This window comes from Engraulis encrasicolus, chromosome 1, assembly GCF_034702125.1.
Source record: "Engraulis encrasicolus isolate BLACKSEA-1 chromosome 1, IST_EnEncr_1.0, whole genome shotgun sequence".
Classification (NCBI taxonomy): domain Eukaryota; kingdom Metazoa; phylum Chordata; class Actinopteri; order Clupeiformes; family Engraulidae; genus Engraulis; species Engraulis encrasicolus.
In genome coordinates, this window is record NC_085857.1 from 46,568,608 (window position 1) to 46,583,607 (window position 15,000).

The window sequence follows — 15,000 nt, forward strand, 5'->3', positions numbered from 1 at the left end:
AGGAAGAGGGTATTTTTTATTCATTTACATACATTAATTCATGATCTTCTGTGAGATATTGAACAAGGCAACCCTACTTACGTGTATATAACCTTTATTTAGCCATGATTATCCTGTTGACTGAGCGTCTGTTCTGCTAGACAATCCCAGTCAATGGCTGCCAAATACATAGTTCCATTCGTTGAAAGTCAAATGTGTGCTCAGAAATGTATTCTGGTGGGTGCTCTTTGGTTCAAGTTAATTGTTTGAGCAAAGTTAGTTGAAAAGAAAAACTGTTCTTTATCAAGGCACTCCAGAAAGTGTAGTTAAACATCATTATTATAATGTCATGTTCACTATATTATAATGGCATGTTCTTCAGAAGGTCCGATCACTGCTATGCGTGAAGATAAGTTTTTCTTTTCCATTAACTTTGGACATAGTTCCATTCCAATTTACCAACCCTTTTTGAACCGGGGGGAAGCAGTGGCCTAACCGCACAAATAGACCAAGCGCTCATGAGCGAGGCGAGCGACGGAAGTAATTGAGTCGCGCGACAAAAGCGGATTCTGGAGGCTATTGGCGAATCGCGCGACGAAAGCGACAGTTTGTAGTTTATATCCTTTCAACTTTCTATGACGCGGTTCGGAGACCAGCCGCAACAGCCAATGACTGTATAGAGGTCAGTGACCACAGCCAATGGGAATGTTTGAATGTTTTGCCTTCTGCCTGTACAGACATACTATAGTCTCTTCAATCTCTCATATCGCTTGCTGCTGCACAGAAGCGATAATCTGTCGCTTGAATCGCATCGTGCCTGGTCTATTCATGCGGTAAGGGTTAGGGAGGTGGTCTTAGCATAAGAGGGTTGCAGGTTCAAATCCCACCCTTACCTTTCCCTACACTTTCGTCTAAGTGCCCTTGATAAGCAAGACACCCAGCCCCACATTGCTAAAAGGACTGTAACCAATACCCTGTGCATAATTCTAATTCATTTTGGATAAAAGTACCATCTAAGTGTAATGAACCAGCCCCTCACCTTCACAGTAGCCCGTGACGGTGCTCAACTTGAACCCTTCTACACAGCTGCAGGTGTAGCTGCCATTAATGTTTGTGCAGGTGCTGTTTGGACCACAAATAGCGGCCTTCTCCTTACACTCATCCACGTCTGCAGTAGAACACAAACGGACGCACACACGGACACACAAAGGCGATCACACACAGGAGTATAAGCATTGAGCATAATGTATTAGCATTGGAAGGCAATGGAAGGAATGGTTAAATATAGAAAAGTGTGATGCTGCAAAGCAAAGCGTGATGCCATTTATGGCAGTGTTAACAATGTTTTTGATTTTTGTCGTTGTTTTCGGTATTCACTGTAAATTCATATTTTATTGGGAAATTAAATACAAGTCTCATGATCAACACATAGTAGGTTACCTCATAAATCGCCATGATGCACTGACAGCAGATTTTTTTTTTTTAAATCACCATAATCCATATTTAAACACTATTAAATGAATCTTCAGAAATAACAGGCCACAACAGTAAGTGTTCACATTAAGTGTTAATTCAAGAGTTATTAGGTAGGGCCGACTTAAAGGGTATTAAATTCAATCTCTAATAACTTAGATAGGCTACTGAAAAATGTACTACTTAACCCCACCTTCACAGGTTCCGTTGTTGGTGTTGCCCTGGTTATGAAAACCTTTTTGACAGGTACAGGTGTAGCTGCCAGGTGTGTTTGTGCAGGTGCCATTTGGACCGCAGACAGGATCGACACACTCATCCACATCTGTACCAAAACACACACACACACACACACACACGCACGCACGCACGCACGCACGCATGCACGCGCGCATGCATGCACGCACGCACGCACGCACGCACGCACGCACGCACGCACGCACGCACACACACACATACACACAATCAAAGGTAAGTAGTGTTAACCATCAAATCTCTGAAATTAAATTATAGAATTATCATGTTTTGTCTCAAGAGTAAATACCAAAAAAACAGGTAATAGTGTACCTGTACCACATTCTCACCTTCGCAAGCGGTTGTTGTGTTGTCGTTGTCATGGTTACGGAAGCCTGGAGGACAGATGCAGGTGTAGCTGCTAGGTGTGTTTGTGCAGGTGCCATTTGGACCGCAGACAGGAGGACTCATAGCACACTCGTCCACATCTGTTGAAACACGCACACGCACACGCACACACACACACACACACACACACACACACACACACACACACACAGCTAATTAAAATATCATCTTTTTAAGATCATGCAGCCTGTTATATATTGTCACAAACATGGTAATGGCCATATAGAAATAAATGGTGCATATAAGCTTTTGCAGCAAATAGTGAATAAGATCACCTGCAATCCCATCTGCTTTAAAGGCTTCTGTTGGGGGCATTATAGAATACTTAGATCCGGTCGAATTACTGTATTTCAGTTTCGAGACACGTTCTACAAGTCACAAGGAGTGAGGGTATCTCTACATAAACAAGTGAGAGGAAATTTAGAAAATCGACAGGTAGTCAAGAAATAAGAATAGTTATGGACGAGTCTATTATCAATTTTGATCTGAAGTATGAATCAGATGAGGAGGAGAGGGAGGAAAGGGCAAACATTGAGGTTACGCCGAACATCGCAACAAGAGCTGTCAAATTAACCCAGCAACACTTGGACAGAATAGAAAAGAGCCGACACAAAGGGAATACCGTTACACAAACTTCGTGGGCAGTGAAGTGTTTTACGAGTTGGCTGCAAGAGTGCAATTATACAGCGAATCTCACAACAATAACAAAGGCTGAATTCCCTACTAACATGTTTTAGTTCCAAGCAGGTTCCTGGAACACAAGTGCTTTACCTCAGCAGAATTATCTCCCAAAGACGAATTTTGGTGCACCACTGTCCCAGTTGGGATTAATCAGCTGAACCAGATGCTCCCGCATCTGAGTTTGGAGGCCGGCACGAAGGTGCGCTACACCAATCACACCCCAAGAGTCACAGCCATCCAGAAGCTGTCAAACGCAAGACTCGCCGCAAGGGAGATCGTAAGCGCAATATCATCTAGGCAAGGCACATTACACACCTATTTATTTATGAATTTATGTTTGTTTGTTTAATGTCTCGCTATGGCACATGTTTTCTTCTTATAGGTCAGAGAGCTCTCTTGTGAGCTATTGGCGCCCCCAGAGAAGGAAGCGGTGGAGCCATGTACTTGGAGACCACCACATAACTGAAGACCAAATAATGTAAAAAAAATTAGATCAGCAGCAGGGATCCACCTGTTTCACTCAACCACCTGTTTCAGACTGCCAGCTAGGCCCCTTTCTCAGCGGCTGTACAATTGCAGGGAAACTTCCAATCAAATAGGCAAGCAGCCTCATGGTGCATGTTGCCCAGCAACCAAAGACAATAACTGGAACTACTTTCCGGAGCGGCGAAACAAGCAAATAAACCGTCAAATAAAATAATGAAAATAATTTAACATTTCTGTCAATAAACCAATTGTCTTGGCAAAGGAACTATTGCATAAAAGCAATATAACATGTGAGGGTGTTCTGGGATACCCTCATGGGTGTAATTACCTGCGGCGTTGTGCCTGCAGCGAATCACAGGGTATCCCAGAACCACCTCACTCCCACTCGTATCATATTGCTTAAATAACTCGCTGATGGGAGGGTCTGTATGAGGTTTTGGGAGGGAGGTTTAGTAACATGCTACCGCCAAATTCTGGCATCTCCGCTAGCCTCCGTAATGCTATAATATCACGCTGAAATACAGAAATTTCAAGCTGATTGTTTTTGTCTGGGTTTCGGGGATATTCGGGGAATGCGTGAACTTAGTTATGCATATTATTAGTCTTTTTACCCTGGCAGTCCTGATCGCCTCGAGTACTCCTGCGATATCCATCACGACATTCACACTTGTAGGATCCAGGTGTGTTTATACACTTCTCATAAGTGCCACAGGGATATTTCCCCTGCCAGCACTCATTTATATCTAGACAGAGAGAGGGAGAGAGAGAGAGAGAGAGCGCGAGAGTGCGCGCGCGCGAGAGTGCGAGTAGGCGAAGAGAAAGAGAGGGGAGAAATTGTGGTAATTCATAAATAATTTTCTGTAATTTATAAATGGTTCATCCACTGACACACAATATAGTATATAGCCTACTGTATATCATATAGTCACACAGCAAATTTGTCAGAGTTAGATTCCAGGTGTTCAGCCAAAATCTGAACATCAAGAGTTGCAGCAACACTATACAGTGTTATTTGACTCCTCTGGATTGGAGTTATTGAGCTAAGACAGCTAGAGAGTTCATGTTTAACTCCCTAGAGAGTTATGAAAACCACACCTCCCCAAATTTCGAATGATTTGGCAACATGAACAGTCACTTTTTAAGTCCCCTATAAGTGAACATGTCATCATGCATAGGCGTATCTAGCCTGGGCGAATAGCCGACTCTTGACTCCTTCAATCAGTCTGGCAACAGCCATGAGGAATCCGTCTCCGTGGACTATGGGAGATGGTCTGATCTTACTCTACTATTTAAATTAATTGAAGTTCCAAACTCTAATAAAAACCCATATTGTGCTTTATTAGCATGCCTGTTACGCTATAGCATCGCAAAAGCATGCAAATAACAAAACGAAAGTGTGAATACAGTTATCTTAGCCAATCAGTAACGGAGCTCGCGGGTGAGTTCTACGTCACCACTCTCAACTGTTTGCTGATTGGCGAAACACTGAGAGAACCGAGCTCGAGACTTTTGCCAGACGATGTGCGGAGCCAAAATCTTTGGGTGGAGTACAGAGGATGGCGTCGCGAGGCTAAGGCGTATCTATGACACACTGATTTGAACCCACTATCACGTGTGTCCAATGCGCATTTCCAAGTTAAGGCGTGCTCCACAACGCCCTGTGACAAGTTATGTTTAGGGATGGTTTTGGTTTAGGCACAATTTAGGTAGAAATTTGCCTAATCTCCCTGTTCTTGGCAACAGTAAAGCAGTAGAAGCTTTGCTTTACTGATAGGTTAGGCTTAGGGGAGGTTTTGGTTAGGGCACAGCAAAGCATATTTGCGTTTAGTAACAGAAATGCGGTGTGACAAAACAAAATCGCAGACACGGCGGGAAAACTGCGCAAACCTAGTAACGTGTCAAAAGTGCATGAATGCGATTTACCGTTGCGTTGAGGAGCATGTTTTAACTTAAAAATGCGTCGCACCAACACGCTGAATGCACTAGCGTGCGATACATACGCTAAAGCATGATGACAGCCTGACAGCATGAAGTGAGCCATACTCAATCCTCTGTGTTTCTTCATATTGTGGCATTGTGTGTATACAACAAAAAGTAGGTGCTCTTTCTGGTTGTGTCAGGCTTTCTTGAGTCCTCTTTTTGATCACTCCCGGTCCAATAGATCTCTTGTGATTGCACTTGTCCCAGGTGTAACTTTTCAAACCTCTGATAGGCTGGTTGTAACAGGAAGAGGTTGATGTCAATACACTATTTGATTAGTAGCCATCAATGAGCATTCACTTAGAGTACGACCTTCTGCATCATCCTGCGCAAAATTCTCCACTGCAATAATTTTTTCTCTTATTGGACTTTGAGGCTTTGTCATCAGACTTTTCGATTGAGAGGCAAATGGACACAGCAAACCTCTTCAAAATTCAGAATATCCTTTTTTTTTTTTACTTCCCTCCTACCCAACAGAAAGCAATGGAGGTTATAATGAATTAAATGAATTATTAATTAATGAATAAACTCCACAGAAAACAGATTGCCTGTCTGCTTGGCTCCAGATGCCTCCACATTGTAGATTTCCAATTGTATTCAGCAGTGAATTCGCAAATGTCTCATCATTCAAGTCACATGGTTCACTTGAACATGTATTTAAACCGGGACTGTTGCATTGTACTGCTCACTGGTTGCTAACTAGCAGATGGCCTGCCCTGGCTTGGCTGGCCCGGATGGCTGGTCACGTTGTAAGGCTGGCTGTATGACTTGCAAACTAGCTTGTTTGTTAGCTTGCTTGTCAGCTAGCTATGGCCTACGTTTTCCTTTAGGTTTATTATAGGGCCATTTTGTTTATAATATCTGAGGAATGCTTTTGCATACCCTTCATTGATGATCCAAGACTGGTCCACCTGCCAGCACTAGAGAATCTGGCAATTATGCATTTATTTTGAGTATGATATTATAATGAGTATAATCAGTCCAATAACTTGTCTGATTGTAACTCTATAATTGCACTCACCTGAGTATAATCAGTCCAATCAGTTGTCTGATTATAACTCTATAATTGGACTACCTGAGTGTAATCAGTCCAATCAGTTTTCTAATTGCAACTCCACAATTGGACTCACCTGAGTATAATCAGTCCAATCAGTCTGATTATAACGCTATACAGTGTCTAATGGCAACGTAACACTATTTGGTGTTACCAGGGAGTTAATAACTAACTCTGCTTGGAGTTATTGCAACTCTCTGAGTATTAATAACTAACTCTGCTTGGAGTTACTGCAACTCTCTGAGTATTAACACTTTTGGGAGTGTTCTACTAACACTCCACAGATTGGGACAATATAAACAATTTCATAGCAGGCTTGTACAAAATTCCGAATGGGAAGAATTTCAATTCAAAATAATGCCATAATACGAACACTAGGTGGTGCCATTAGCTTGAATTTCTTTGAATTTAATCTACAACACCCATTGAAAGTATATAGAACACCACCACCTAGTGTTTGTATTATGGCATTACTTAATTGAAATTCTTTCCATTCGGTATTTCATACAAGCCTGTTTCATAGTGTTAGATTAACACTCTCAGAGTTGATAATAACTCTCTGAAATTTACTGTGCATGCTTGTCTGTTCACTAACCTTTGCATCCGGAGTCCTCTCCAGTGAAGTTCACTTTAGAGGAGCTGAATCCTGGGTAACAATTGCAGTAGTAGGAGCCCCGTGTGTTGTAGCATCGGGCGTGATCTCCACAGATGGGAGGCTCATGTTCACATTCATTATCATCTACAGGGGCATCAATGTGTCATCAATGGCAATAAGATGAATGAATAAAATTAATTAATAAATACATGTAGAAAAATAGAAAAATATAAAGCAAATCATGCATTAAAAATCAAACTCCCTTCACATCTACACATCTTTTTATACACTATATCATATCTTTATGCATATTATTCATCTTATCTTAGTGTCACCTTTGCATCCGTTGTCATTCACAAATCCTTCATCACATCCATGTGCTACAGGGCTCAGATACAGGCCTATGACAGAGAACACACACACACACACACACACACACACACACACACACACACACACACACACACATACACACACNGAGTAAAGATCAGCAAAAGATCAGTGATAAGGCCGAAATCACCTGGAAATTCAACGGTTATTCAACAATTATTCATGTCCAAAATGTGTTGTATTTCTTTTATGTTTCTGAGACATTATGGATTATATTTTGGAGACATTCTGCATATAGAATAGAATAGAATACACTTTGTTTCATGCCAGCATGAAAATTGGTCTCACAGAATAAAAACAGAACGTAAACACAAATAGACACAAATAGACAGAACACACATACAAATCCCTGCTGTGGTGCAGTGACATTTCAAATGTATATACGGAGAACAACACAGGGGGCAGACAGCATCCTTGTGGGGGCCCCGAGTTGAGGATTAGTTCCTCTGAGAACAAGTCTAGGCTGCATACTCGTTGTGGGTGGTCAGTTAAAAAGTCCTTTCTCCTAGGTCTAGGAGCCTCAGGAGTAATATGTGGATTTTTATCGTGTCAAAAGCTGCTGTAAAATCAATCAATAAAATCTGTGCATAAGCCTTTTCCATAAGCGTTTTGCAGGTGTTTGGTGAGCATGTTAGTCAAAATGAGGGCGGCTTATAAGCAAACTGCATGGGATCCAGGTGTGGGTTAAGGTCAGGGCCGGTTTTAAGCATAGGCCGGCTAGGCGGTCGCCTAGAGCGCAATGTGAAGAAGGAGCGCCGAAATGGCGCTCTCCGATGCGTAATTTTGCGATATGGAGTTTTTTTTTAAATGAAGTCGCAATCAACAAAGCGGGGCGAAAGCGCTCCTCACGGCAAAACGCCCCTCAACCAATAGTAATATGGCTTTCAACAGTCTCTGGGAAGTCTGTGAACCAATAAACAGACAGTCCTGAGAAAGGGGGCGGGATGAGTGACAGCGTGCGATCTATTTTGAATTTGGAGACTCACTCGAGAGACAGAGGGAAGCGCAGACAGAGCAGTGCTGCTCTGCTGGGTGGAGAATTGTTATGTTCTCATTAAACCAGTCATTGCATGATGCAGGAGTTGCAGAGGGTGTTTTGGAACTATGTGATTTAATCAGCAACCGTTTGTGATTATGGAAAGCCTAATAAGGTTATGAGGTTGCTGTTTGGAATTAGAGAGAAAAAGAGCTTTGTTTTTGATCTGAGAAATCGCTAGTTAGCATGCTAACATTAGCCAAGTATGCCAAGCAATGAAATCCAAGCAATGTAAAGTAAGACTGGTGCAATGTTTAAAACAATTTTAGCTGCCATATGTCCTTCCATCCACTTGAATGAATTACCTGCTTGTTGTAATCTTAAAAAAAACATTGTTTCCAGACCAGAATGACATACATGAATCATGTAACACAGAACCATGCACAGCATGTTTTCATGCTGAGTGATGTAGTATTGCAGACAAGTGAGGCTATTTACTATATTTTGTATATTATTCTCCCTTTCTCTCACCCTGTCCCTCCAGTTCAAACACATAGATAGCCCCCTTCTCACAAATGCACCACTATTTCCAGTCCAGAAATGAAATTGGTTCGGAATCATAGACAGCACAAATGTGTAGCTTATTAAAATTGTTATGCTGACATGCTTTGTGATGCTGTAGGTAGTGTAGATAGGCTATCGATGCAGACCTCCTTGGTAGGCCTATTGTCTACACATGCATTTTACATACAAATGTACTGTATCACTCTCCTGGCATTTCAATTCCATATTAGGCCTACAATTCAAACACATTGATAACCTCCCTCTCATCTGGGGTTGGGGGCACCACCACCATCACATCCAACACACCACACAGTGAAGCTACTTTCATGCGACTCAATCTGATGTGTTGGTCGCCTGTCAAAAAGAACCAGAAATCCATTTGATGCAAAACAATTATTGTTCTTGATGCTATTTAGTTAAGCTTACTACCGGTATTACTCTTTTGTTCTGTAAGGTATAAAAAAGAGGGTTTTTTTCTTTCAAAGGTTGGGGGGGGGGGGGGGGTGCGCCAGAACTCAAACTCGCCTAGGGCACCAAATAAGCCAGAACCGGCCCTGGTTAAGGTATGAAGGGAGATGTTTGATTACAAACCTCTCCATGCATTTTGCCAGAATGGGGGTCAAGGCAACCCACCAAGTGTATCAGCCTAATTAGTCAAGCCCAGCGATTGGATACTCTTTATTAGACACACCGGTAACACTTTATAATAATGTTCCTTAGTAAAGACTCAGTAAATAATTAACTAATGATGAATAAAACATTAACAAATGTTTGTATTATTAACTAAGCTTTATTAATGCTTTATAAAATATCTACAAATGATATATGCAAGATTTTACACACCTTATAACAGAGTATTTTATTCATTTACAAGCAACTTGTAAATGTTTGATAAATATAAAATATTAACATAGCATTTCCTAGTCATTTACAAGCATTTGTTTACATTTCCTAGTCATTTACAAACATTTGTTAATGTTTTGTTCATCAATAGTTAATTATTTATTAAGTCTTTATAATGCTTTTTTGCATCCATTATTCTAAAGTGTTACCGACACACCCAGTGATTGGATATTTTGTAGAGTTCACCAAAAAGTATCCAATCACTGGGCGTGACTAATTAGGCTGATACACTTGGAAGGACACTGTCCTAGGTTTTGAGAAAGACCCATGGAGTTATTTTGACTTCGGCTTCTTTGGGAGTGGTTTGATGACTTCCACATATTCGGAACAGTGCAGGTGGACAATAAAAGTTGAAACAGTAGTACTGATGCTAGTTCATTCGTGCATTCCTTCAGTGCCCTTCCACGGAGACCATCAGGTCCAGGTGCTTTATGTGGCTTTGTTCTTGAGAGGCAATGTCTGACTTCCTCCGCTGACAGATGGATTGTGGTGGTTTGAGGAGTGTTGGTTAAAACAGCATTACATTTGTCTTTGTTGCCAGGAGAATCAAACCTTCCATAAAAGCTACTGAGATTGTTTAAAAAGGGGAGGTGTCGCACTTGCTGTGTGTGTGTGTGTGTGTGTGTGTGTGTGTGTGTGTGTGTGTGTGTGTGACGTGTGTGTGTGTGTGTGTGTGTGTGTGTGTGTGTGTGTGTGTGTGTGTGTGTGCGTGCGTGCGTGCGTGCGTGCGTGTGTGTGTAAGTGAGCAAGTAAATAGATTAGATTAGATTAAACTTTATTTATCCCCAAGGGGAAATTCTTTGTCCAGTTTGCTCTGTAGATTAAAAAGAGAAGTAAAAATAAAAATAAAAATAAAAAGAATAAAAAGAATATGAAAATAAAAAAGTAAAAAAAGTAGATAAAAATAAATAAGGTGGTCATGCAGAAAAGTCCAGGAGTTTCTCTTTGTCCTTAATGGACAAATTATACAGTTGCATGGCTCTAGGGACAAATGATTTCCCCAGTCTGTCAGTCCTGAATTTCAGTGCTCTCAGCCTCCAGCTGAACACACTCTTTTGTTGGATGATTGTGTTGTAGAGTGGGTGAGCCTTATTGTCCAAGATGGTGAGCAGTTTGCTCAAAGATCTTCTTTCTGACAATGAAGTGAAATGAGGAAATAAGAATCATTGAATTTCATTCAATTCATTGAAACCACATCTCTCTCTCTACACAGTAAATTGTGTAGTGTTAAAATAACACTTAAAGAGTTAAAATTAACACTGTTCTAGTGTCTATTTGGTCCTGCTCCAGATCAGTGTTAAACACTGGTGTTAGATTTATAGTGTTAAGCTAACACTATAAAGAGTAAAGCAGTTTCGGGGAGCACCCTACTAAAGAGTAATTAAGCACCTCCCATCCTCCACCATGACTGAAACACCCTGCGCCTGGCATCAGTTTGCCACACTGCTCTCTTAAGATAATGTTTGAAGTTGCTGAAAACATGTAAAATGTCTATATTTTACATATCAGTCTATGCTGTACTGCACCACAATGTGAGAGAAATTTCAGCTGAGCATGTATGAACACAATCTAGTGGGGACTAATACAAAATGTTTTCCTTAATGAAGTTTAAAATATAACCATACCATCTACTTCAAGTGCACAATGGAGCAAGCAATGTAACATGTGCTGTTACTGACTAGCTCACAAAGCAAGGCACAAGATGTAGCTAACAAATGCCATAAGCCAAAAGCACCTTTAGCTTGCTTGCAAACATCAAGTGCACAATGGAGCAAACAATGTAACATGTGCTGTTACTGACTAGCTCACAAAGCTAGGCACAAGATGTAGCTAACAAATGCCATAAGCCAAAAGCGCCTTTAGCTTGCTTGCAAAGCAGGTAAACAAGCGCTATGCTGTGCCATACTGACCAGCCAGCAGGCAGGCAAATATTTAAAGCACTGTGACAGTCCAGGTTTATATACAGGCTCAAGAGTACCATGTGACCAGATTGATTAGGAGTTTTTCAGGTGCAAGCAATTGAGTCATGATATACCAGCCCTAAGTAATTAGGTTTGGCCAGGCGCTGATGGACAGATTGGTTGTGAGGGGCCTGCTTGTTACCGGCAAAGGTGTAACAAGTGCTCAAGTTATTTCTTTCACTCAACACATCTTTTGTGTGATGTTGTGTGCACAGCCAAACCTTAGATCAACCCAACCAAGTTGAGTTAAATGAATGAAATGGAATAATAAAAAAAGATTGTGTAAATGATTAAATCTGGAGGAATTGCTTGGTTTTTACTGTAACCAAAGGGAACATTTCTAGGTGGTAGATTTTGGTTTGGTAATAACCCCAACCTTTAGAGAACCAAAAGTCAAACGTTCTCTTTACGTTCTCTGTTACTAGGGCATACAATGGCGCAAACTCCATCACCTCGAGGAGGCGGGGGCTCTCTGGAGTACTTCTAACTCCACACAATTTAACAACTTCATTTGTCACTGACACTGGAGAGCATCTCACTCCATTTGGTGTTGGAATTACTCCAATAGTGTTAATAAGCCTTAACACTGCAAAATTAACACTGGCAAATTTACTGTGTATCTGCCATGCAGAGACTAATGAGAGCATGTTGCACCTTGCAAAAGCATGTTGCACTTTCTCGCTGAAGTTGCAAATGCCACATGACTGTGCCATGAGTTAACAGAGGTGCTCAGTCATGACAAGAGAGGAAGTAAAACAGAGTTCCCATGTAGAGACAAGTCTGTGAATGTGAAACAGCGTTCAGAATATATTATCAATACTAGAAATGCACCCAGAGTGTGCAGACCTCCGCCAAGGAAGTTAAGTTTGTTTTTAGACACATACAGTAGGATATTTGTGTCATGATGTGGTGTCATTTATGCAGGTTTATACACACCATTAGTGTGTTCAGAGAATTAAACAGTCAAGTTGTAACTAGATTATATCTGTATTTTTAATTACCATGTCCTTGATTAACTGTGGTCTGTTTTGTTCACCTGTGATTGTGGTATTGGCAAAGTGCTACATGCTATGTTGTGAACTTACAATGCCCCTGAAGTCCCTGGTCACATTGTTATAAACAGTTTTGATGATTGGCAGCATGCCCTTATTACCATTTAAAATTTCACAGCTATTTCATATCACACTTTAAAGACTAAGTGGAATTATACCAATTGTATCAGCCTAATCCAGCCTTGTGCTTAGGCTACAAGATAAAAAATCAACCTGCTTTGAAAACTTGTGATCACGCGCTAATAGAACTGTATTAGTGATTAGTGAAGGGAATGTAATGATTTTGACCAACAAAACTGAAACAACCACAGACAACCGTATCTGGTTAGGCCTATTTTTTTTGCCTACGATGGTATGAATCATTCTCATGGGCCACTGGTTGGCCTTAGCGCTGTCGGCTGAAGCGTGAAGCGGCATTTCCTTCTAGGAAAATCACTATCACCGTTGTCAATCAGTCTACATTGCTGTCGGGCTTTGTGGTCCATCTCGCAACTGGGGTTAAATTGAGTGAAGTGTAATGCATTTGACCAGCATTGTGAACTTACACAGCCACAAATTCCATATTTTTTGGCGATGGTACTTAATTAATTCGACATCATTGTCAACCAAAATGATCTGCGGTGGTCACTGTCCATCTCGCAGCAGTGCACTTCCACTTCACACATATTTTAGGCAGCGGTAGGACTAATTAATTTCACATGACTGTTTGTTAACTTCAACGAGGTTGTAGCCAAGCCAAAAGGGTACCTGCTGACGAGCAACTTTTTAGGTTGATAGCATGGTTTTGGAGCTGGCGTCAAAGGAGACAGTGCTTTTCCTTATTGCTTTGGCGCAGGCACACCCGATTGGAATATTCGCCGGTGCTCGGCCATTATGCATGCTGTCGGGCTTTCTGATCCCTGTCCATCTCGCAAACAACTTGGGGTTAACTAAGGGGATGTAATGAATTTTACCAGCATTGTGAACGTACAGTCAAAAATATTTTGGCAACGGTAGCCTAATTAATTCGACAGCATTGTGAACCTAAGTCACAGTCCACAACAGCATTGTGAACTTACACGATCACATATTCCATATTTTTGACAACGTAATTAATTCGACAGCATTGTGAACCTAAACGATCTGCGGGGGTGGTCACTGTCCATCTCGCAACAGCAATGATAACATATGGGCCAACACAATCACAAATTCCATATTTTTGGCAGCGGTGGTAATTAATTTGACAGGATTATTTCCTGCCTGCGGATGAAGCCTGCATGCGGATGAACAACTTTTTAGGTGAAATGCACTTCGTATTGGAGCTGGCACGGCAAAGGAGAGTCTCTCCCTGTTCCTTATTGTTGCTGAGAAATGCGCAGGCACGCCGGTGCTCAGTGCTCACCGTGCGCACCTTGTGGCAGGCAGTGAAATAGCAGCGAGCGAACGAACGAACAAACACAGACAACACACAAACCCAGGCGATCACATAACCTCCTGGCGGAGGTAATAACCAATCTCCACGTGAAATGCAGAAAAAAAGTCTGCATATAGGGCATGGCAGTGCCAATGACAGATCTATTATAGGCTACATGCATTTATCAATAACCAATGCCATGAAATGTTAAATGATAAATATTAACATTATAACAGAAGTGAGGTAAAGTCTGGGAACCATCTATTTGTCTCGCAGGGCAAGTAGATCTAACTAATTTGAACTACTATCTAAACGCTTGACAGGAACCTTGTTTCACATCTGGTGTTGACATGGTGGATCTGTAAACAACAACTACAAGCTTCCGTTTGTCTCAAAATATGTCCTCCCTTCCCGTTCTATGGGTGGGATCCTAAACTCAGGGGAAGATTTCAGCCAAGGTCTCTCTGCCCTCTCCCTCATATTGAAACTAGCACTGAAGACGCCATGGGTATTCCCAGGCTATAACTTGTGTTGGGTGATGGAACTTCAAAATCATCCATATTTGCGACTGCTAACACAAATCAATGTGGGCGTTTGTGGCTCATGATGCACCAATGTAGTATTCCTTGAAAAGACTTAAATACCATAAAACTACACTACTATGAAATGACACAGGGCCTTTAGTAGTAGCCTAGCCTACATTACGAATTGTTCATTGCCATTCTGGTAACAGCAAATTCATAATAGGGCCATGTCTTAACTGTTGAATGTTATACCCTGCTTTAAATAAATATATATAGTTCAACTAAAGTTGACATAAATTAAGGGACAACCCTTCGATAATAACATTAATACGCAGCAATACAATTTCTGC

At 41.3% G+C, this 15,000-nt stretch overlaps 1 protein-coding gene across 1 annotated transcript in view; it reads right to left on the minus strand.

Moving 5' to 3' along the window:
• Nucleotides 1-15,000, minus strand: part of LOC134457638 (adhesion G protein-coupled receptor E2-like) — a 45,292-nt gene that overhangs the window by 16,925 nt on the left and 13,367 nt on the right. Inside the window, exons 2-6 of the mRNA XM_063209644.1 lie at nucleotides 7,223-7,288; nucleotides 6,888-7,031; nucleotides 2,902-2,976; nucleotides 2,034-2,171; nucleotides 1,008-1,147 (exon numbers count right to left, since the gene is read on the minus strand). Coding sequence (XP_063065714.1) covers nucleotides 1,008-1,147; nucleotides 2,034-2,171; nucleotides 2,902-2,976; nucleotides 6,888-7,031; nucleotides 7,223-7,288 — 563 coding nt within the window. The remainder of the gene's footprint in view (nucleotides 1-1,007; nucleotides 1,148-2,033; nucleotides 2,172-2,901; nucleotides 2,977-6,887; nucleotides 7,032-7,222; nucleotides 7,289-15,000) is intronic.